Here is a 25,328-nt window from a genome sequence, read left to right on the forward strand (position 1 = left end):
GGCATTAAAACACTTCTTTATTGAAAGATATGGATTATTACATTAAACTACTACCCCGTAGCGAGAGTTAACATTTGGGGCGTGGGAAAAAGCACCTTTATTTTTTAATTTGAGTGTCTACGGGGTATAGTGCTGAAAGTTTCTGTGTCCATGGGGGGTGAACCCTACAGCTCTCGTAGATTGAAAACGTCATAATCATAAATACGTCTATGAGAGTTGTATTCTACAGCTAATGCGATATACAAGACCACAAGTAGCCTACCGCGAATGAGACGCGTTGTGAGCTTGTAGATCTGCTCTGATGCGGTGCACTGTGTGTGTGTGTGTGTGTGTGTGTGTGTGTGTGTGTGTGTGCGTGCGTGCGTGCGTGCGTGCGTGCGTGCGTGCGTGCGTGCGTGCGTGCGTGCGTGCGTGCGTGCGTGTGTGTGTGTGCGCGCGCGCGCTCCGCTGCTCAGGAGCGCAGCTGACTGTCGGAGAAAAACACTGAATTGACATATGAAAATGTACGGATTGTAATGTGTAACTTTATTTAATATCAAAATAATATAGGCTACTGATATAATATCTTATATAATTATAATTATTAATAATTCATAATTTATATTTTTATTTATATTTTAAATATATTTTCCTATTTATTATTGCTGTTCGGGCAAGCCCGAGAATCTGGATAGAATCTTGTAATGTGAGATGCCCCCGATGTTTTTAATCGTGTAGTGTGTGCATGTTAAGATAATCTGATAAGAGAATCTTTAAAGATTATCTTGTAGTGTGTGATGATACCCGATTTAAAAATCGTTAATATTAAGATTATCTCGTAGTGTATGTCCACCTTTAGTCGAGGTCAGGCCTACCGTCTTTAAATGGTTACGAAAATGTCTTTAAGTCCTGCAATTACAAGTCCTGCATTAGCCAGTGGAATTGGGATGTCATGTCATGCAGATGTCAGCCAAGCCATTCCAAGTTCTACAAAGTGCAGCTGGAACTCGAACGATCCCGCAGATGAGCCGGGAGACCGTGGGCCACCGCAGTCACTCTCAATGGGGGATGTGCATGGCCTTACATGTAGGCCTATGCCTGGCTGAGATTTGTCGCACCGCTAACAGTAGATGAGATAGAGTATTGTAACGTGGGAACAAGTGTCACCCAGCCTATTCCCCGCCATTATAATCAGCCTATTGTGTGTGTGCTTGTTCGGTGCTGTGTGTTCTTGGCTCTCAGCCACAGAGAGTTCTTTTCTGTTCAGCCCGCATGCTAGTCAGTTGTCTTTCGGTTTCTAATGTGTATGTTCGTAGAGTGAATTATCCTCTGTCTGTGCCAGGGACTACCGATCGACAGCCAAATACTGTATTACAGTGAGTGCAGTTATGTATGTGTATGCAGTGTGTGTAAACAGCCACAGTGTTGACACCGTGAGATTTCTGAGCTCACGGTATTTAATTATTTATTTTAATATATATATATGTGCAAATTGTGCATATTATGTGCAACTCCACTCGCACGAGTCGCGACTCGTCACGAGCTCACAACGCGAGAGACACAATAAAACATTTCACTTCATGTCTCCACTCCCAGTCCCACTCCCCACTCAATAACATAATCCAATATCACAGCTGCAGTAGAATGAAAAGGCGTTTCCTACCTGTGTGCTGCCATTGACACAAAAAAAACAGATCCATTGGTTGGCGTCTTCGTTAAGTCCAACCAGCACTGAGCAGCAGCAAAAAAAAAAAAAAAAGGTAGTCCCCAATATAAATACGACGCGCGGTCCCAGTCCAGGAAGCGAGAAAAAGCATGGCAGAAGCAGACAATGAACGCCCCAAATCCGCAGATTCACCTCTTTATCCTCCACACAAGAGGATTCGTTCATTAGTTTGGGAGTATTTTGGCTACCCAAAACAGTTGGATGGTTCCATTAAGGATGACGGGGAACCAACTTGCAAGATCAGCGGATACGTCCAATCTGTCCAGCCATCTGCGCGACCGCCATCCAACAGAATATAAACAGATGAAATCCAAGGTAAGATCAATAAATCCACCGCTGTAGCCTACTACGACCGTGTTTCATTCATTTACTACTCCTACTGTTATCTATCTGCATGTCGCGGTCATTCTACGGAGAACGGCAGAGTTGTTCAAAAGTGCAGATCTACAAGCTGCTTTGTTCACTAGTAGATCTGTTTTTTTGGCCCACAGCAGTGACATCATGCCAAAGCGCAACCCGAATTAGACTATTATTTTCATATTGTAGAATCTGTAATAGCAGAGGCAGTAACAAACATACTTTAGATCTTCACAGAAGGTCTCTACAATACATATATATATATATATATATATATATATATATATATATATATATATATATATATATATATATATATATATATATATATATATATATATATATCAAAAAGTATTTTGTGACTGAAAAAAATAATAATGTAAATTAATTAATAATTACATTTAAAATCACAATTTACTATTTTACTCAATTCATTCATTTGATAGGCTAATAACATATAACTATGAGGAAGTATATCTAGTCTGTTTGCATTTATTTTAAGCGTTTAGCTGAAATATAAATTAATTAATAATAATTACATTTGAAATCACAATTTACTATTTTACTCAATTCATTCATTTGATAGGCTAATAACATAACTATGGGGAAGTATATCTAGTCTGTTTGCATTTATTTTAAGCGTTTAGCTGAAATATAAATGAATTAATAATAATTACATTTAATAAAATATAACTATTTCGGGTTGCATTTATTTCAAGCTTTTAGCTGACTCTTAAGCATAAACCAAACCAAATAGAAGTTGTATTACTTTACATAGTGTAGGCATATGCATTTCAATATTTTGATCTCTTGTATGGAAATGGTTATTTTAAAATATACTAATTCAACTGTTTTTCTATTAGGAGGATGCAGCTAAAAGTACCACCAGCAGTGGCAGTGGCACCAGTCAGACCTCTATCCAAGACTCCTTTGCCAAGGGTGTGAAATATGCTCCAACATCGAAGCAAGCAACGGAACTCAATCAAGCCACAGCATATTTTATAGCAAAATATATGTTACCCTTCCAAGTGGTCGAAAAACCTGGATTCCTAGCACTGATGAAGAAAGCGGCCCCACTGTACAATGTACCAAGTAGAAGTTTCTTTGGCGACAAAGAGATTCCCAGAATGTACAAATAATTGCGAGCAACTGTGCAAAAGAAGGTGTCAGATGGGGTTTGGTTTTCAACGACCACAGACCTGTGGACCAGCAACAGTGGAGGCGGTGAACCTTACATTAGTTTTACAGTCCACTATCTCTCCTCGGAATGGCAGCTTATGTCTCACTGCTTAGAAACCATGTATTTGCCAGAAGACCACACACATGCCAATTTTATCGAGATGGTAGAGAATTTGAACATAAATATGGAAAATGTTGTCTGCTTCACCACAGATAATGGCCGGGTTTCCCAAACGAATTTGAGCTCGTGCGTAGCCTAGAAGCTGCGTAAAAGCCTCCACGCACCTGCGCAGTAGCAACCCCGCCACGCACTATCTTTGTTAGTAGCAGCTGTGTGTGCCCAACGTGCCATCTAAACTGGCTTCAGGAGATACCATCGTCGTAGGTTCTCGTTACGTGTGTGCTAAAACTACATTCGTGAGACAGCATGCACGTGAAGACCTCCTGGACGAAGTCTACGTAAAGCCTACATGAACTACGTAGTGCTGTCCTACACTACACAGCAGTTTAAACACCCTTTGCGAAAGTGAAATGGATCATGAAAATACCAGAGCCAACTGTCAGATGTCCTGAAGCAGTCCACTCCAAATACAACTTTTGAATAATATATTTATGAATTAAATTACAGTGAGGTGACATCTGCAAGGTAAATAAAACACTAAAGTGTCCCCATTATGCAAGTAAATTAAATATACTTAAAATACCAAAAGTAAAGGAATGCAGAATGTCCCATTTCCCAAATTTAATATGTATTAAAATCTTTTGAAAATAGCAGATCTACAAGCTTGTGAAGCATTGTGAGCTTGTAGATCTGCTAGTTTCATTTTTGAACCATTCATAAACATGGCGAGCGCAACAGCTGTCACTTTGTGAGAGGAACTGGGGACTTTCATCATAACGTTTAACTATAAAACTTCAAAATTAAGGAAACATGTTTAGCTCAGCATCATTTATATACCTTTAGTTAACTTGGCATATGCTTAATATTTTTATCAGACGATCGGATCATCCGTGAGAGTACAATTTGTAAACTTCGGGTTCATGCATAGAGGACGAAGCAGCGTAGCCCTGGTTCAGAGCGTTAGTGAGTTCCCTCTAACGCCCTGGAAGACCCCTCGCTCTGCGCTTGTACAAGGAATTCCGCTGCCATGCGAGTGCTCAAGAGTAGTGAAAATAAACAAAACCATTTCGCTACTCACCAAAGCAAAGGCTGTTTTGTGTTGTTGAAAGTCTATTCTTGGAGGTGGGAAGCCTCTCAGCACCCCAACTACTCTGTAAAATACACTTTTTGGGCAGCAAATAAAATATGTCAGCGAGACGGAAATTATTTTTATTTACTCCACAGTGCCCTCTATAGATCTGGAGGATTGAACTTACCATTAACCAAAATCTGTAGAGGGCACTGTGGAGTAAATAAAAATAATTTCCGTCTCGCTGACATATTTTATTTTCTGCCCAAAAAGTGTATTTTACAGAGTAGGTGGGGTGCTGAGAGGCTTCCCACCTCCGAGAATAGACTTTCAACAACACAAAACAGCCTTTGCTTCTGTGAGTAGCAAAATGGTTTTGTTTATTTTCACTACTCTTGAGCACTCACTAACGCTCTGAACCAGGGCTAGAAGCAGCGCAGCCGCCCGCCCTACCCAAAAGAACAGATATGCAAGCTATAGACACGGCATGTCGCAGTGCGTTGACAGCGTGTGTGTGTGTGTGTGTGTGTGTGTGTGTGTGTGTGTGTGTGTGTGTGTGTGTGTGTGTGTGTGTGTGTGTGTGTGTGTGTGTGTGGGTCGGTCTTTTCATAGATCTATTTCGCTACGATGGGTGTTACTAGCGCCCCAGGGTGCTCGTAACAAACTGCTTCGTAGGACAGCACTGCAGGGCTACGCCTCTCCCAGGAGTAGGAGGAGAGTAGGATACGCCATTCTGTCTCCTGAATGTAGTTTTAGCAGACACGTAACGCCGTGGACGTGGGAACCGATAGCACGTAGGGCACAACCAGCTGCTACTAATGAGGGTAGAGCGGAGGTTTCGCCGGGTCCCAGGCTCTTACGCAAGCTGCGTAGGCTATGCATGACCTGAAATCTACGTGCCTGCTATGATACTGCGCAGCCTGTGTGGACGCACGTAAGACCCGTCGTACAACCTGCGCAGGATCTCAACGCAGCGTCTCTGCGAATCTCTTTGGGAAACGCGGCCAATGGCTCCAACATGAAGAAGGCATTTGAAGAGAGCTCTTGGGAGTGGTTAAGCTGCTTTGGCCATAACCTCAACCTGGCCATTTCCAAGGCCCTGAATATTCCGAGAGTAAAGGATGCAGTCAGGTCCTCCAGACACGTGGTACAGGCTTTTCACGAAGTTGGAAAAAGAAACGGGCGTTCAAGCAAAAGCAGTTCGGTCTGAAGCTGGTGACAAAGCTCGGTGACAAAGCTCTGATCCATGATGTGGTAACCAGGTGGGGCTCCACCTTCAAAATGGTGCAAATATTCCTGGATCAGAAGGATGCAGTCTCTGCTGTTTTGAGTACAGACAGGAACGCACACATCAATACCTTGGAGGACCTCAGCCAGCTCCTTTCCCCCTTCATGACTTCTCAGATGCCCTTGCCTCAGAAAAAAGGGTCACCAATCACCATATCAGCTCTGAAACCCATATTGGAGCACATCACCACAGAGATTCTTCTAGATCGTGATGAAGATGCTGTTCTCACCAAACAAATGAAGCTGGCAATGAGAGCTGACTTGGAAGCACGGTATTCAGAAAATCATCAGCGAATCATGGATCTCTGTTGTTTCCTCGATCCAAGATTCCAGGCTAGGTTATCTGCCAATGTAGAAGACACAAAGAAGATCTGCACTGAAGAGGCCATGAAGCTCATCCGTCTCACAGCAGCACCATCAGGTATGTTCCAAATGCCAAAAACACAATAAAAGTACAATTATTTGTATGACAAATTAATTTTCAACAAACAATTTATGATTGTGAATTTGTGATTGTCCCCAGCAGCACCAGGAGGAGCTTCTCTGGAAACAGCAGGACTTGCAAGCAGTGAGGCTGAGGAGGATGCCAGCCATGCCAGGCCTGGCAGCAGCATGAAAACCCTTTCAGCAATCCTGAAGCACATCACCACCACACGAGCAACAAGCCAGGATGACAATCCTGGAGCATCTGCAAGTGGAGTCATGATGTCAACCTCCCAGAGCCAAGAGCAGAAGGTGACGATGGAAATCAACCTATACATGTCCCTGCCACCCCACAATTCAGATGATGATCCCTAGAGTGGTGGAATTCCAACAAACGGCAGTTTTCACTCCTAGCTAATGTAGGAAAGAAATTCTTATGCATCCCTGCCACAAGTGTACCATCTGAGAGGGCATTTAGCACCAGCGGGCCGGGCACATCCTCTCTCCCCAAAGGTCATGACTTAAAGTAGAAAAGGTCAACATGCTGTCCTTCTTGCATCACAACCTGCCCTAACCCCTAACCAAATATGTTCATGGTTTGTGTGTGTGCAATGTGTGCGTATCCTGCGTTATAGTTCTCATATTGGGTCATATTTGTATTTTGTTACTGTTAATGTGTACACTACAGTAGAGTTCTTTAATAGCCTTTACAGGGCTCAGGTTTAACAGGTTTACTGACCTCTCAGGTTTAAAATGTTTTGTATCTTTTATGGCAGTCCAACTGTTAGTTGCTGTCAAAATAATTCTTCTTTTATAGATAGATGACCATAATATACTGTGTTTGAGCTAAATTCTGGTCTGGTCTGGTGTACCGTGTACAGTACACAGACAGTCACAGCTGTCACACACACACATTTTGCTTAAATAAAGCAATGTTTTTAGCGGTGCCAACCGCTCTACATTTGACCGTGTGTGTTTGTCTGTATGTCCGAGCACGGCATAAGCAGCTGCGGCTGATTAAACACAAACAGGACACAGTGCAACACATGCGCCACTTAAAGGCGTGCGCGTGCGCACACACACACACACACACACACACACACACACACACACACACACACACACACACACACACACGCACACACACACACACAAATTAAAAGTAAATAGAGTACAAATATTTAAAAGTAAATACCTTGAGTAAAAATACTTAAGAGTACTTATATTGAGTAAAAATACTTAAAAGTACTCAAAATGAGTAAAAATACTTAAAAGTTAAAAAAAAAAAAAAAAAATACTTAAAAGTTGAAAAATATAGTAAAAATACTTAAAAGTTGTAAAAATTTGTAAAAACTACTTTAAAGTAAATAAAGTGACAAAAAATAATTTAAAGTTTATACATTGAGTAACAATACTTAAGAGTACTTAAGTTGAGTAAAAATACTCAGTAGTACTCAAATGAGTAAAAATACTTAAAGGTTGTTAAAATTAGCAAAAATGCTTAAACATAGTGAAAATGAGTAATTATACTTAAAAGTTGATAAAAACTGTACAAATACTCTTTTAGTACCGCCTCAATACCAGCACCCACACATCAAATAGAGTAGTACCGTCTGAATGCCAGCGCCCACACATCAAACTGTACACCGCGGTATTTTTTTAATACCGTACCGTACCTTTTTTTTATGTGCCGTGAAATACCGTAGTAACCGTACACCGCGGCATTTCTTTTTAATACCGTACCGTACTTTTTTTTTCATATGCCGTGAAATACCGTAGTAACCGTACACTGCGGTATTTTCTTTTATACCATACCGTACTGTAAAATCTCACACCGTTGCATGCCTATGACGAGTACTGTAACCTGCCGTTCTGCCAGTGAAACGTCCTGACTGTGTATTCCTTGTCCTGGCATTATTCCACCCACTCGCCTCCAACACCACACAAAGTATCCAAAGTAAGTCCACCACAGTATGTTTGTTTGTTTCAGAGAGAGAGCGTGTTTGTGTGTCTTTTTCTTTGTGTTTGTCTGTATGATACAGTATGTGTGTGAGTAAACTTAAGCTAGCATTGCTGAGACTAAAGGTTAGCACTGGGACTGCACCGAACATAGTCATTAAGGAACTCCAAAATCGAGTGGGAGAGGGAGTGTGTTGTGTGTGTCAGAGTGCAGGCGTGCACGCCTGTCTACATGCATGGCCTCGCCATGTTGCACATGCAAGGGTCGTGATCTTTAGCTAGCGCCGCTCAAGTTGTTTAAGCCGCTAAAGGTCACTCTGTGGGAGACAGCCAATAACCACCAGACAAAACACTCCAGCGATAACAGCCAAGTAGCTCTGCAAGGATTAAATGTCACCAGAGCAGAATAAACAAACACAGTTTGAGACCTGATGAGTCTTTACATTTGATATGAGCCCAATGACTCATTATTAGAGGAGTGGTGATCTGTGTCTGACACAGGCATATAGTTTAAACAGCCTTTCTGACTGTTTCACACTGATGTGTGGTTTCCTTATATGCTGCTCTTTGAGAAATGTGCTTTACAAAGGAAATGCATTATTACTACTGCTATTATTATTATTTTATTACGAGTTAGCAGTCCCCAAGAAATCAAATTATACTTTTCCCGATAACAAACCTGGGGTGTCCAAATCTGTTAAAATCCTTCTACCCTAGCAAACATGCTGGACATGGACATAACGTCACGGACACAACTTCAGCTTTTACCACGGTCTGTCCATGGGACAAAAAACTGATATCCATATATGGCCATATCAGTTTGATCACTGGATCAACGTACTGTAGCTGTGAGGGCCGCAACCCGGCCCGATCTCTAGATGTTATTCAGAGGACCATAACCAGGAAGAGGGTAATACTCATTGCAGGGAGTAGAATAAAGTATTTAAACTTTCTAAACTGTAAGCCGTAGGCTAAAGTAGAAGCACTTCAAGGTTCAAGGTTCAAGGTTGTACTTTATTGTTACATCTTGTGTACAGGTACATAAGAGTAAAACTTATTTTGGTTTGGCTTCCTTCAGACAATGCAGCAGCATAGACAATAACAGCAACATAATAGTGATAGAAATCGTAACATGATTTAAAGAAAAGAAAGACAGATTCCTCTAGCTTTGCTGACACAGCGTTCGTCGTACAGGGCTTGGATGGGGGGGAGATCGCATCCGCTGATGCGTTCGGCTGTCCGCACAACCCTCTGCATTGAGGTTGAGGTTGGTGCAGCTGCCATACCAGGCAGTGAAGCAGCCAGTCAGGATGCTCTCTGTGGTGCCTCTGTAGAAAGCTCTTTTGGACCCATGTCAGTTTTCTGAGAAAGTAGAGGCGTTTTTGTGCTTTCTTCACCACTCGCTCTGTCTGCACTCTGCACTGCCCAGGTGAGATCTTCAGTGATGTGCACCCTCAGGAATTTGAACTCTCTGACCCTCTCCACTGCAGCGCCCCCGATCTGGATGGGAGAGTGGTCTCAGGGATGCCTCCTGTAGTCAAAGACTAGCTCTTTTGTTTTGTCAACGTTGAGAGCCAGGTTGTTCTCCTGGCACCATTGTGCCAGGTTCTCCACTTCTCTCCTGTAGGCTGTTTCATCATCGTTCGTGATCAAGCCTATCACTGTGGTGTCATCTGAAAACTTGACCACGTGGTTGGAGCTGAACAAAGCCACGCTGTCGTACGTGTACAGGGAGTAGAGAAAGGGGCTCAAACACATTCCTGGGGGCTGTGCTGAGGGTCAGGGGGGCAGAAGTCATTGTTCCCATCCGCACCACCTGACGTCGTACTGTCAGGAAGTCGAGAATCCAGAAGTGAGGGGGATAAAGCACTGTCTTGGGGGGGGTTAGAATCAGTGAGAATTCTCAAACCCTGCCATAAATCTTTGCTGTTAATTGAGCTTTTACCCCTTTTGCGGTTTTCAGTGTTTTGCGAAGAGCATAGTATGTTCCCTTGGTTCGCGTGTTTCTCCTCCTCATCTCCAGATCTGAATCTAATGTCTCTCTGTTTTATGGCCCCACGCACAGTTCTGTTTAACCATTGGCTTGTCGTTTGGATTGTACGGACAGTACACTGTCAGCATAGTCAATGTTTCCCTCGCTGCCTCTCTAAAGATTGGCCAGTCCATTGACTCAAAATAGTCCTGTAGAACAAAGTGGTGGGGTCTGTTTGATCTTTTGTCTATAGGCAGGCATGAGAAAGACAGACGAATGATCAGATTTACTAAAAGCTGGTAAATCACTAGTCTTCATGGGTACACTTTTGGGTACACTTTTGGGTAATTTGGGGTAATTTATGGTACTTTGGGGTATGACCCGTAATTCACGGCCAGCATAGGATGTCATAAAATCTATGATGGCTTATATAGTAATTCCCCTGGTTCTGAAGTTGCATTTATTTTATAATCATTTTAATACTAGAAATTTGCCCGCAGGCTTTACAGAGGAGTTGACATACAACTCATAATTTTGAGATTTATTTCACAACATTTTCAGACAAAGGACCACACTACATTGAGTACTGCTCTCAATTAATTCAAGCTTTTGGTCCATCATCAGATGTGTGGACTATACATTTTGAAAGAAAAAAAAAGTTGTTCATCACTCAATTTCAAGAGCAAAGGCCATAGAGCTTTAATCAGGCCTAAAAAAAATTGTCCGACCCGGCCCGGTAAAAAAACTGTTCTGAGCCTGACCCGAAGCCTGAGAAATATGTGACAAACTGGGCCCAGCCCAAGAGCCCGGCATTTTTATGAACAGCAGCAGCCTTTTTATCTTCATTAAATATTATTGGCTATTATTATTCATGAAAAACAAGAATTCTACGTTTTCACAACTAGCAGTTACGCTCATTCTGTTAAAGTGACTGTCCCACTCAGCAGTTATCGATCGGATTAACATATTCATTTGGAATGCGCAATGCCTTCCATGTGAGGAGGAGCGCTGATTAGTGACAGACTGACAGCTGCTGCAGCACTGCATTTACTCTGTATTTAAGCAGTCACACCTGGCCTGAGTCAATTTGGACTGGCGTAAATACACACCTGTGTCACCCCCACACACGTTCAGGCGGAGGCCATTTTTCATACAGTGTATGCTACATCAAAAGCATGGCAAGCAGTGTTCCCAGAAATAAATAACTTCTTGATCCTAACACTTGGCATCTGTCCATACTCATACACCTTACATTTAGCTACCACCAACTTTTTCAAGCCATCTGTTGAAATTAATGTCTGTGATAGTTGCTTTATTTCCTGAAAATGTGCAAAATGATCTTTAATCCAGGAAGCCCAGCAGAACACAGTCCTTGTAGCATCTTCTTCCAGGCAAGTGCTATTATGGTCATTTTGGTTGGATCCGGGCAGGGCTTCCATGACCTCATGGTATAATGAGCATCTTAGAACTCTGTAGCAGCAATTTGTTCACCCTTTCACTCACACAGTTGTCTTGCAGATTCAGAGGCAAGCAGTTTGAGAGACAGCGTGATCCCAAACCGACTTGGCGGTTCGCCCCTCCTGGAGAAGTTTACTACACTTGAACCGCAAATACAATTCTGAATGTCAAACACTGTGTCATACATGGGAGTGTGTAATGGCATAAAAGTCAATAGAACAAAAGAATAGGGGAAAACTCAAACATTGACGAGGAGGCAAATTTGCACAAAAATCATGTTTTAATTTGTTTCAGGCCAGGAAACAAAAGGATTTCAACATCGCAACAGGATTGTCTTCAATGCAGATGCTGTTAGGAAGTTAACTTCAAATGAGAGACCAGATTACCTTCAAGAATTAAAAATGTTTGACTACGGGACCGCAGTGGGAGATCGTAGATTTAGGTAACCAAACCAGACCACCACACACCAGCCTCCATTAATGTTTATATGCATTAATCAATCTCTCCATAAACGTTTATATGATGACAGCCTCAGGCTATCTACTGTATCTCTCATAAACGTGGTGTCACGGCTCTCGGCCAAGGACCACGGCAGGACTTCTTTATTTTGCAAAACAGCAGTGTGTGCGTCTCCACTATCAGTGGGCGCTGCTGCTCGGGGGTTAAATAAAAACCCAAACTTATTCCAATCATGACTGATTAGTGTCATTCAACAATGTGTTGAATGAAACAGACAGCGCTTAGGCTATATATTATTCAATTCATGAATCAGGTTTTCGTTTGGGATACAGCTTTACTTTTACTTTACTAAATTAAAAAAGAAGATGCATGTTTAAATTTTTTTCTTCCCCAGACCGCATTCTTCTGACATAGTGTGACACATTATAGTTGACTGGACTCACGCAGTTACGAATGTGGTCATATTTTTGTTTTATTTGTGTCATATTTTGTTATTGGATGTGTCTGTGTCAGGTATCGGGTCTGTGCCCTGTGTATGCAAATAGCGTGTACCATTCCCACGCATAATAAGCATGTGTGCTGTGTAGCTGTGTGCTGAATCCACTTCATATGTTGGAGAAGTTCCTCTTCTCTGCCTTATTCCGCTTCTTCATGTCGAAAAACAGTTGTGTCGAGGCTGCACCGCATTTATCAACAACAGACAAATCTCACGCTGGAATTGACAGGGTACACCTGCGTGATAAATCTCACGTGGACGTGGGCGTAAGCTAATTCCTGGGATCGAAATTAAGCTGGTTTGTACGCTCCGTTGATAAATGAGGGCCATTGAGCGCACCAAGCACCAACTAAAGGTATTTTTATTTTAATTTTTTATATACCAAGCACTATTGATGTGGCACTGGTTTATAGACATCCCATGATGGAACATTGATTCCATCGTTCCATCATGGGATGTTTGGACCTCAGACATCATGTAGCCATTCTATGACGTCAGTCATCTATGACTCCATCCATGACCTCCGATATACACATATGGACGTCTACATCATGAATACATCATCAAGAGTGTATATAAGGAACACCTCACAGAGCATCAACTCTGTACCTGGCAAGAATCATTATTATATAGGGAACCAAGCAAAATTTAAGGGTCTGGTGAGGAGGTTCAATATTATTTAAAATGTTTTTGACAAGAGCGGAATATGACCGGGGGGTCAATACCTTCTCCCCTGAAGGAAGATTATTTCAGGTTGAATATGCGATTGAAGCAATAAAGCTGGGATCCACAGCCATAGGCATCCAGACATCAGAGGGCGTGTGCTTGGTTGTAGAAAAGAGGATCACCTCTCCTCTGATGGAGCCCAGCAGCATCGAAAAGATTGTGGAGATCGATTCGCACATTGGTTGTGCCATGAGCGGCTTGATAGCTGATGCTAAGACTCTCATTGACAAAGCAAGAGTGGAAACACAGAACCACTGGTTTACTTACAATGAGACGATGACTGTGGAGAGTGTGACTCAGGCCGTGTCCAAACTTGCACTCCAGTTTGGAGAAGAGGATGCAGAAGCTGGAGCCATGAGTCGGCCCTTTGGTGTAGCACTTCTCTTTGGGGGACTAGATGAGAAAGGACCCCAGCTGTACCACATGGATCCATCTGGCACATTTGTGCAGTGTGATGCGAGGGCCATTGGCTCTGCCGCCGAGGGAGCTCAGAGCTCACTACAGGAGGTCTACCATAAGGCCATGACATTAAAAGATGCCATCAAGGCCTCTCTCACCATTCTGAAGCAGGTGATGGAAGAGAAGCTCAATGCCACCAACATCGAGCTGGCCACAATGGAACCAGGGAAGACCTTCCACATGTATTCCAAAGAAGAGATGGAGGATGTCATCAAGGACATATAGAGCATCAACGACATAGAGAGCAAAGGAAGGACTGGAGTCGCATTCTGACCTCTGGAAATAAATCCTGCCCCCGAGCATTTCCAAGGACCAACACATCAATGTTGGATGCATCGTCATCCTATGTTAACCACATACACTTCATTGACCGGAGTCTGTACTAGCTGGTCCCCTCCCCTTTTCACTCTAAACCAAAGTCTTTGCCATTTTTTTAAATCTACAAGCTCACAATGTGTTGAATTGTAGCATGTGAGCTCAGCCATTTTATACAAATGTTTGCCTATTATCATGTAGGGAATACGGAGAGAGTTCATGTGGTTAAGTATTGAATTTGTAACCAGGGGTGATGTTCAAAAACATATGAATAAAATATTAAATACATTTATAAGATTGAACATTCAGAAGTTTTTGTTTTATTTTATTGCATTAAAATATTAAGGAAGAAACATAAACTTGATTCAGCACTGCCATGCAGATCTTTGTACGTTGTGGACCAATGTAACATCCACCGCTCACCAATTGCCTGAGACCTGCCTAGCCCCTGTTTCACCTAGGCTTATTATAACAGAAGGATAGGGTAGAAAGAGTCACTTAACTTGGTCCTGCATTCCAGCAGGCAGATTTGTCGGGCACTGGGAAGCACATTGGAGCCGGAAGTTCCACAGAATGCATTGAAGTCAATGGAGCCTGCAGTACAAGTAGATTAATAAATACTATATTTCACTGATTGCCACCTGCATTAAATAATCTGTTCAGGCTAATACAAGAAGCCATATAACATTTTCTGGTCTCTTGTTTTCCGATGTTCTATATCATTTTATTGGTCTGACGAGCACAGAGTGAGTTTCCAGGCTGTCTAGCCTGGAAACCTGATGATGAATCTGCCAGAGCAAATACTGCCCAGTCAGAATCTCACTCTGATGTCTTTAGATGCCTCAATAAAATTATTTTCCTGAACCGATTATCTGACAAAGGTCGTAATCATTCATAAATATATATATAGTGTTTATTCATAAGCTCTCAGTTCAAGGCAAGACTTGGCAAATATATTTGTATAGAACAAGGCAATTCAATGAGCTTTACCCAAATCATCAAGTAAAGAAAACATTATAAAGAAAGAAAAGGGTGGGGAAAAAAAGTTTAAAAAATGTATCTGCTTAATAGAAAACACCTATTCAGGACACAAGAGCACAAAACACAATATAAAATAGTAAGACCAAAAAAAAATACAGAACAATGAGAGTAAAGGTTAAATACAGTAACCTGACTCTGCCAGATGGAAGAATCTTGCGTCACATTTTGTTTCACAGGCTACTTCCATCTGGGACCTCGGTAGCACAATCGATGAAAGGGTGGTCACTTTTTTTTTTTCAAGCTACTTGGCACGTGATTGGATCGCTGGTTCGAACACGCAGCGGTGCGGGCAGGTTTGAGCGAGTCCAGATGGAGGCTGTATTGTGAAGTCAATACCGCCCCCATCTGGCGGAGTCAGGTTATAAATACAGTGCAGAAGGATACAAAACACAACATCTCAATCAAAGGCAGAACGCAAACAAAACGTTTTTTTTTTGTTGTAGCAGTCCTGCAGTTTTCTGGGAGTTTGTTCCAGATATGTTGATGTTGCATTATCTGTTTCCCATACTCAGTGAGCAGTGAATCAGGTCCCGTCTCTCTGTCGTACAGTAACCGTCTGGGGACTGTCACAGTCTCCAGTTGAGACGTTGGCTCTGGCTAAATCGGAACATCCAATGGCGCCCAGTTACAGGCCAGAAAAATGTCTGAAACCTTACCTGGCTTGGCATGTACAGTAGAGTGGCCCAGACCTCTGTGCATATCTGAACTAATGTTTGTGAGTGGGATTATTAAGGCTATCCGTGAGTTAATAATCTTTAGCAGCCTGCACAAATCAAACTGAAATGTATGTAATGACCGGAATGCGTTTTGAATATTAATTTCACCCAGCACCGATATGACTCCAGCTGACATGTACCCTGGACACGTCTGTGCACTGCTGTTTAAATGCTCCTGTTTAAATGGATAACTGATTAAGCATCTAACTTGATATGATAGATTGTTTTTAATACCTCAATTATGTCACCTGTTAAGTGCAACTACCTATTTATGTTAGGAATATGTAGAGTTGTTGGATGTTTGTTTACATCATTATAACTGAATGATTGGCTGCTGCATTATGTTTAGATGCCTGTGAGATCGTTAGAAATTGCTGCACTGCATGTCAAGGATTTGTGTACACCTGGAGACCTGATGTGAGATTTGAGCATTGGGTACGCTCATGTCAAAGTGACGATAGAATGATAAATGCCGTCAATTGCAGTGTGATCAGTGTACACCACTTCTTTGTGCTACGCAAGGTCGAAAAATGAGGGCAAGAGAGAGAAAATCTGAGCTTATTATGTATCTGTTACTTGATTCCAGCTGCTCATACGTTATTAAACCAGTTAGCACAACTGTTAGTACAGCTGGCTACCTGCCTGGCTTACTAGTGATACAACAGTTCATGTGTTAGGCTATGTGTTTCTAGATATGCCGAAAAAAGTGGAAGGGCCTGGGTCACCGACCTGAAGGAGAAGAGACAGAGAAAGATTGGTTAGCAGTGTTTTAGTACTCTGGGGTCCTGTCTTTCCTTGACCAATTTATAACCCCGAGAGAGAGACCAACAGTAACATGGGGTTGGGGTGCGGGAAGACAGGACTGCAGAGTACAACACACAGTGTGTAACTGCACCATTCGAGTACCAGGGTTCAGATGCAGCAGCAGCAAGCTCAGAGACTGGCATGGCAGGTTGGTTGATTGGTGAAGACACACTCACAATAATGTATACAATTTTGTATAGATGGATAATGAGTTGCTTTTCTTTTCTTTATTTATTCTTTTGTATTAGTAGCCTATTACAGTCTGCATAAAGGGGTGTTTAAAAGGATGGCACCAAAGCAGGATTGATTTTTGCAGCAATACCCATACAAAGGGGAAGTTTAAGGGACTACTATTGCATTAAAAGGTTGTGAAAAGATCAAAGGCTCGATATAATCATGCATTGGATGTGTGATTTATAACTGTAAAATGCTTCATTTGTTGTAATTGATGCTGGAAGCTATGCCAGTTATAAGACAATTAATATATCTGGGGAAAAGGACAAAGATATCTTTGTTATGTTCACTACTTTCAGAAAGGCCAGATCAGTCATCAGATGGCAGTGAGGCAGACCAGTGTATTACGTCAGTCCTCTATGATGTCCGTCATATGATGTCAGTCATTTCCATATTTGCCTCTCCATTAAATAGTTATAAAAAGTTAAACATGTAAAGTATCCAGAGCTCTAGCAGAAGAAAGCGAGGACGCGTGGCCTTGAAACCAATGACAATAAAAAACATTTGACCACAGTTCTTCACCACTTCGAATACCTGTAACTAATCTGACAAACATTTTTCTCAACCTTTGAATTCATTCACAAATTATGTCCTGGCAAAGCTACGTGGACGACCTGATGGCTGATGGCATCTGCCAGGACGCGGCAATTGTTGGGTACCTGGACGCCAAATATGTGTGGGCATCGTTTCCTGGTGGTACATTTGTCAACATAACAAGTGAAGAAATTGACATCATAGTGGGAAAGGATCGACAAGGTTTCTTCACCAGCGGGATGACTTTAGGCCATAAGAAATGCTCCGTCATCAGAGACAGCCTTCAAGTTGACACTGACTGGTCAATGGACATCAAGACAAAGAGTCAAGGTGGAGAGCCAACATACAATATTTCCGCAGGAAAAGCCAACACAGTATTGGTTATAGTCATGGGGAAGGAAGGTATCCATGGAGGACTGCTCAACCAGAAAGCGTTTACCACAGCTGACTACCTGAGGAGATCTGGATATTAAAGAGGTCTCTACCCAGCCACCCTTACCACTCACCCTTACCACCTAATAGCATTTCACATTACTTCCAAGTTCTGTATATTAGTTCTGACTTTTTGTTTCTTTCCTTTCTTGCCCGTGCTCCTTTTCTCATTTTGGCTTCCCTCTTGTTTTCATCTCGCTCCCCCTCTTCTCCCCTCTCTTTCTTGTCCTCTCTCATTTCACAAGACATCTTGATGCATTCACACTGTACTACCACTGTCATTGCACAATGGTTAAGACAATGAGCATGTTGTTAACAGGACATCATGACATGTTTGTATTTACGAAGACCAGTCACCATCCTAGCCAAATGCACAGTGAAGAAATGCAAAAGTAAAAAGAACAATTTGTTTTCCTTATTCTACCTGGTAATTGAATCTCCCTCTGAGAAGCCAATGCCTTTGGAGCACTTGAGCAGTAACCAAGATCATATTGTCTTGGTTACTATTGTCGTGAGACCGCGTAGAGCCTACTGTTGTCCCTTCTAACCCCCCATCCCTGCCCACTTCCCTGTAGCTCCTGCCAAAACAGTGCCAGATTGTCCCTTCCCTTCCCCGCTTCTCATCCTGTTTGTTCATCAGGCCCGGATTAATGCACAGGCTCACAGGGCTGCAGTTCAGAGCAAGAGGCTCCGGGGGCACACACACCTAGCCCCCGGGGAGCACCAATCAACTACGCTCCCCCATCCCTACAACACTACAACAAAGCTAGTAACATGTAGCGTGCATATGAAGGAGCGCAAATTATGCATAGCCCTATACATGAATGAAACCCGCTCTTTAGTTAGAGTAAATACAGTTAACCGCTGCCTGGAGACCGAAGAGTTTTTTTTTTCTACAGATCACCGCCACCATCGCAGTGGCAGACTAGAAGAAGTGCTCCTCGGAGCACAGGTCTCCGTCAGGTCATATAGGTTAATGTGGGCCAGCAATGTTCAGAATTCGTTCATTTTAGAGGTGAGTGGAATCTGAAGAAGTTGAGGGATAAAGGTCCTTGCAGACTGGTGCATTTTTTCACTGCGTTTTATCAATAAGAAATTCGCAAAAATGAACGTCACGCACAACATCCTTGCCACTGAGTCCGATACGTATTATTTAGATTCGTTGCAATGTTTTTGCAGAACAAAAAAGTCAAGAGTCATCAAGCATTAAAGATGATTTTTTGGTCCTGTCACTTGTGAAAAATAGAAGAAGGTTAAGAAAATATTGGGTTCTTCCTATCCTGACATTCCGTAAACAGGAAGGAGACGTTGTTTGTTCCAAGAAGCTGCAACATTATCCCGACCGTTTCTTTTAGGATGTCAGTGGCCCAGTTTGATGCTTTACTTGCAACACTGGAGCCACATTAAAAAGAAGACCTCCATTCCGCGAACCAATTGATGCTGAACACCGGCTGGCAGTACGTCTATGGTAGACACACACACACACACACACACACACTGCCAATGCATCGGTAAAGTGTGCACTAGGGTTCTGAATCGGCAGGCTATTCATTTCAGGATACACTACAGCCTAAAATGATAGATTTTATTCTTATTTTTATTTTATTTTATTTTTATTATTTTATATCACCACTACTTTCTGCTCATGCATCCTTCATCAGAATGTCCACATTATGTCGATGTGGTACACGTTTGTGATCAACGGCCATGTGTAGACAACACCAGTTCCTTAGGTGGGAGCTCATTTGGCACATGGTTGCCAGACCCAGAGGGTCAGCCTACATGAGGCTTTGTCGGTCTGTCCCTCTTTTCCTCGTCTGTACATTTTTTGCCAGACCCAGGGGGTCAGGCCTACATGAGGCTTTGTCGGTCCCCTTTTCATCCATATATGGACGAAAACGTTTTCTTACATGTCCCTCTTTTTGATTGGCCAAGCTTAGCGTGACGTAGTTTAGAAACCATTCAGATTTCCGGCCATTCAGATTTCAACCACTAGGGGTCTGGCAGTACCAGGTCCCCTGGTTCCATTTTTCCTCGGTCTGTACATTTTTCCTCTGTCTGTCCCTCTTTTCCTCTGCACACACGTCATGCGAAGTCAGCCATTCAGATTTCAACCGCTAGGGGTCTGGCAGTGCTCCGAGGAGCACCTTTTCTAGTTATCACTTCTACCTCCTGATAGATGATAATCTGGAGAGTAACTGCTGACTTTACTTGAGTACGTTTGCAAATATGCAGAACATGCATCAAGCCTGTGTAATTATAACATAACATAATATATAGTTCTACTTATCAAAATATCAGCAAGATGGCCATAGGAATGACAGCTGTGCTGTACCTCCAAACATCCATGTAATCTAATAAAGTTACCCGATTCTGAAAAATGCTAGAAAAGAAGGTCAGCCGTTGGGTATTTGTTATTAAGGAATTGAATGACCTAAAACCACCTTTAGGAAAAAAAAGAAAAAAGGTTAATTACACAAATTATGCTAATAGCTCAACACTCAACTCTTAGAAACACATTTGAATAACACTAGGCCTATAGATTACACTTCAATAATACATCCTAATAGAAAACATGTCTGGGTCCTAGACATTTCCAGTAGTCTTGTTATCGAGAGGTATGGTCACATATAACCCCCTATTTAAAACATTTCACAATGCTGACAGCTGTCCAGCAGGTGGTTTCATGATTGTATGTATATAGACGATATTTTGGACCAATACAAAAAACTATACACCACATTTCCCACCCCACCTCAGCGGCTGCCGTACTTATACCTCTTCACTGAAAATAGCCAATCTAAAAGCTCACAACTCGCTGAACATGGTGTGAGCTGTTGATCAGCTATTTTCGGCAAAAGTTCTCCCCCTTTTACAATTAAAAACACACTTTTTCTATTGTCCACCTGGCCTTAGTGGATGCCGACTACCGCTTCCTTACCATCGACGCGGGGAGCTATGGTGGGAACAGCGACGGTGGCATACCCGCTGATTCTGCGCTGGGACAGGGCCTCCAGCGTGGAACATTGGTTGTCCCACCCCCATTGGAGCTACCTTCTGCACCTGAACTGGGGATGGTCAATCATGTCATCGTGGCAGACGAGGCGTTTGAATGAAGACATACCTGCTCCGACGGTGGAAAGCGCCTTGATGAGGACACGCGCATCTTCAACCTCCTCCAGTCAAGAGTGCGTCGCATCTCTGAAAATGTGTTTGGCATCCTGACTCAGATTCAGGGGCCATTTGAGGTGAACCCCTGACCTGGTAGACAGCACCATCAAAGCAACCTGCGTGTTATGCAACTACCTGCGCCCAGGGGTGGAGGCACAAGCCGGCCAGGATGACCGCTTTGATGATGGCGAGGGCGGTGCGGCTCTGCAGGACACCCAGAGGCCAAGGGCCAATGGGGCATCTGATGAGACTTTTGACATTCGAGACACATTTAAGCAATATTTTGTCTCACCTGCTGGGGAGCTACAATGGGAGTACGACCGTGTGCGGTGTGGACAAAAATTCTAGAGAGGACAAATACGTCTCTTGTACACATGCAGCAATGTCATTAGATTAGATAGATTGATAGATTGATAGATTGATAGATTGATAGATTGATAGATAGATAGATAGATAGACTCCCCCCCTCTCTCTCTCTCTCTTTCTCTCTCTCTCTCTCTCTCTCTCTATATATATATATACAGTATATATATATATATATATAATATTGTTAAAATAGCAAATAGCAGATCTACAAGCTCATAATCTGCTATTTTAACAATATTATATATATATATATATATATATATATAGAGAGAGAGAGAGAGAGAGAGAGAGAGAGAGCCGGAGTCGCGGCGGGCACCAACGCCGTTTTGGGATCCTGCTGTCTCTCTACATTTTGGCCATTTGAAAATAGCAGATCTACAAGCTCATAATCTGCTATTTTAACAATATTATATATATATATATATATATATAGAGAGAGAGAGAGAGAGAGAGAATGCTTTTTCTCTTCCTTTTTTGAGTTGCCCCGCTTCGCCCGCACCCACGTTAATTGCGTTTGAAATCATGACCCGTCCGCCCGCGGGCTACCCCTGGGGTCGTCTGACTTATTGGTGCACCCCTGTCAGAACAGTGGACCCCGGCCGTCGGAACACCGGCCCGTCGGACCACTGGACCCCGGTCCGGTCATCGGAACATCAACCCGTAGGACCACCGGACCCCGGTCGTCGGAACATCGACCCGTCGGAACAATGGGCCGTCGGAATTATGGGTGGACCCCTTACTAAGTACTGTGCTTAAGTACAACTTTGAGGTACTTTTACTTTACTGGAGTATTTTCAATATTCAATACTTTTACTTCTACTCCACTACATCTCAGAGGAAAATATTGTACTTTTACTCCACTACAATGACATTTGGCTTGTTTAAATTGGGGTTCTTAGTTAGTTAGTACATTATAATCTCCTGTGTTGATTTAACTCAGTTTCACATTCTAAAATAACATAATTGTGCCCAAAAGTAGTTTATAATGCATTTTATTGAAATGTTACTTTCAGTTGACTAGTTGCGAACGCGGAAGGGGGCGCGGCGAAGCCGCGCCTCCGACCAAGTGGAGCTTACTATATCATCGTGCTTGCGGTGTGGCATATTTATGGTCTCTTTCCGTCTGTGTTCACGCTCTCATTCTCTCATTGGCTCGCCGGCGAGAGATTGCGCCTCATCCCATTGGTTCACCGATCTGTCCGTCAACCCCCGCCCCGTTAACACAACATTACGAGCGACGCCCACTGCACTCTGGTTGGTTGCGAAATGAAACACTTCCTCATACCGAGTACACCGACCCGCTGGGCCAGGCTTTTATTTTTTAGCAAAACTAAGCAATAAAAGCCTGGAGATCGAGCCGAATCTGCGTTCGCCTCCAGCGTTCGCGCGTCTTACTTGTATAGTTACTAGTTACTGCTCTCAGAAAGTAGCAGCTTTGGGAGCATCTCTGACTTTCCAAGGAGTAGTGCACAGAACCTACAGAACAAGAAAACACCTTAGCCGAGGCACTCATGTCTGCACCAGTAGTGTAGTGGAGTAGAGAGTGGCCTTATATTTTACAATCCAGCTTGGATTAGTAGTAACTGTTGTTTCCGATGTTTTTATGTGTTTGGTTTGTCTAATATGGTTTAATGTGTAAAACTTGTTGTTTATAAAGAAATACTCTATTTTTCAATCATAAATCTAAATCTGAAATGTAACTAGTTAATAAAACTGTCAAATAATTGTAGTTGAGTAAAAGTATAATATAGCCGATCTACAAGCTCACAACACGTCGCATCGCGACGCGTTGTTCAAAAAACATTTTGAACATAGGCCTTTTAGTTGTAACAGAGTGTTTTTATATTGTGTTATTGGTGCTTTTAGGCTACTTAAGTAAAATGTCTGAGTACTTCTTCCACCATGTTCCATGAAACACAGTTATGTTTAAAGAAACAATTGCTTTTGAATTCATCCTAAGGACTATTCTTTTTCCTTCTATTTTCCATGTTTTGGATCTGATAAATGGGGCCTCTGATAAATAATACTGTACTTTCACTCCACTACAATTATTTGAAAACTTTGGTTACTTACTAGTTAGTTTGTAGATTTTGATTATTATCACAACACATACATTAACCACTTCAGCCCTATACACATTTCGGCCATTTGAAAATAGCCGATCTACAAGCTCACAATGCGTCGCAATGTGACACATAGTGAGCTTGTAGATCTGCTATTTTCAAAAGATGTGTATACATTTTATACATTTGAAATGTATAAACACACATTCTACATAATGAGTACTTTCTACTTTTGGTACTTTAAGTACATTTTAATACCAATACTTTTGTACTTTAACTCAAGTATAGTTTTATTTCCTGACTTTTACTTGTAACAGAGTATTTCTACTTTGCAAAAGCAAAAAAAAAAGCAGGAGATACTGTCTATAACTATGTTGCTCACTGTGAACGCGCCACCCAGTGGCTGAATGGCCACACTACACATTGAAATAAGATACAATACATCTAGGGGGCGTGGCTGAGAATCTGGGGGTGTGGCCGAAAAAGGTACCTACTGGGCACCCCTGGGTACTGTTTTGAAAATGGTGAGGAAACCAACTGGCTACCACTGTAGATAGATAGATAGATAGATGGATGGATGGATGGATGGATGGATGGATGGATAGATAGACACTGCAGACATTTTCAAATCAGTTTTAACATTACTATTGCCATTGTTATATTTTGCAGATACAAAGCTGAACCACTAATATGAATTGTTTTCACATTATTGTAATTTATATATACCACTGAATCAAATTGTTAATTTGGTGCACAAAACTGGTACGTTTACACATCAATTTGGGGGTCCTTGACTTGAAAAAGTTTGAGAACCACTGTTTTAGACTATTGCTCATTATTCTGAAGAACATGTGTTGGCATGAAACTAATGATGCAACACCTTGTTGAGAAATCATTATGCACACAGCCACGGACACAACCTGCGCGATTGTAGCCTAATATAATTCATATTATGCAAGATGAAGCTGCTGTAAATTTTTTGTATAGCCTACTACTCCTTTACATTCAATTAGTTTTTGTTACGGCCAATTGTATTTGTTTTGTATTAATCATTGTCTCCGCCAGGCCGAAAGGCATGGCGAGAGTATGTTTTGCCCCCTGTCCGTCCGTCTGTCCGTCTGCGTGTGTGTGTGTCCGTGTGTCCGTGTATCCACTTCCTGGATGCCAATTCCGAACCCCTGCCCCAAATTTTTCACTTGGGCCTTTTATAGCGCCACCAGGAGGCCGATTTGTGCAAAACATATTCTTTGACAGTACTCCTACAGATTTTGGCCAAAAATCATGCAAATCGGTACACAGTATCTTTATAGTCATTAAACGAAACGGGTCTTTCAGATTTTTCATATTCCATCCTGATTGGCTAAAAATGGCTTCCAAAGTTTGCAGGAGTGCTCCGTTTTGAACAAAATGCCTCAAATCATGAACACAGTATTTCCGTGAAATTCAGCACGCATATTTCCACTATGCCGAGTAAGAAATGCCACTTGAACATTTTCAGATCAGCCTCATGGTGGCACTATAACAGGCCGATTCATGTTTTTACCTATAACTGCACCGATCTGTGTAAAACTTGGTATGCACACTCCCTAGAGGTCAAGGAAAAACCTTTGCCCTGCTTTTTTCACATCTGCCTTTTATAGCGCCACCAGGAGGCCGACTTATGTAAAACAATTTTTTTTATATTACTCCTTCCAATTTTATCAAAATTTCACGCAAATCGGTACACATGATCTCCATAGTCATGTGATCAAGACGGATGTGTTTGATTTCTCATATTCCATCCTCATTGGCTAAGATTGACATCTAAAGTTTGCAGTAGTGGCTTGTTTTGAACAAAATTCCGCAAATCATGAACGCACCATCCAATTGCGGTCAAACTTTGCACGCACATTCACACTATGTTGAGGAACAAATGCCACCCTTTTAACATTGGCCTGTTATAGCGCCACCAGCAGGTCTAATTTAGCAAAACATTTTTGCTA

The 25,328-nt window shown here is 42.2% G+C and overlaps 2 protein-coding genes across 2 annotated transcripts; both read left to right on the top strand.

The window, feature by feature from the left end:
* Positions 1-13,169: 13,169 nt before the first annotated feature.
* Positions 13,170-13,895, top strand: LOC308085056 (proteasome subunit alpha type-5-like; the record flags this gene model as incomplete). Its single annotated transcript, XM_080428083.1, has 1 exon — positions 13,170-13,895. One exon carries the CDS (start codon positions 13,170-13,172, stop codon positions 13,893-13,895), a length of 726 nt encoding a protein of 241 aa, XP_080284209.1.
* A 3,472-nt stretch (positions 13,896-17,367) lies between these two features.
* LOC308085046 (profilin-2-like) lies at positions 17,368-17,787 on the top strand (the record flags this gene model as incomplete). Its single annotated transcript, XM_080428071.1, has 1 exon — positions 17,368-17,787. One exon carries the CDS (start codon positions 17,368-17,370, stop codon positions 17,785-17,787), a length of 420 nt encoding a protein of 139 aa, XP_080284197.1.
* Between the last annotated feature and the right edge of the window lie 7,541 nt (positions 17,788-25,328).

The sequence above is a fragment of the Gymnoscopelus braueri genome (assembly GCF_963280865.1).
Source record: "Gymnoscopelus braueri genome assembly, chromosome: 5".
Taxonomy (NCBI): Eukaryota; Metazoa; Chordata; class Actinopteri; order Myctophiformes; family Myctophidae; genus Gymnoscopelus; species Gymnoscopelus braueri.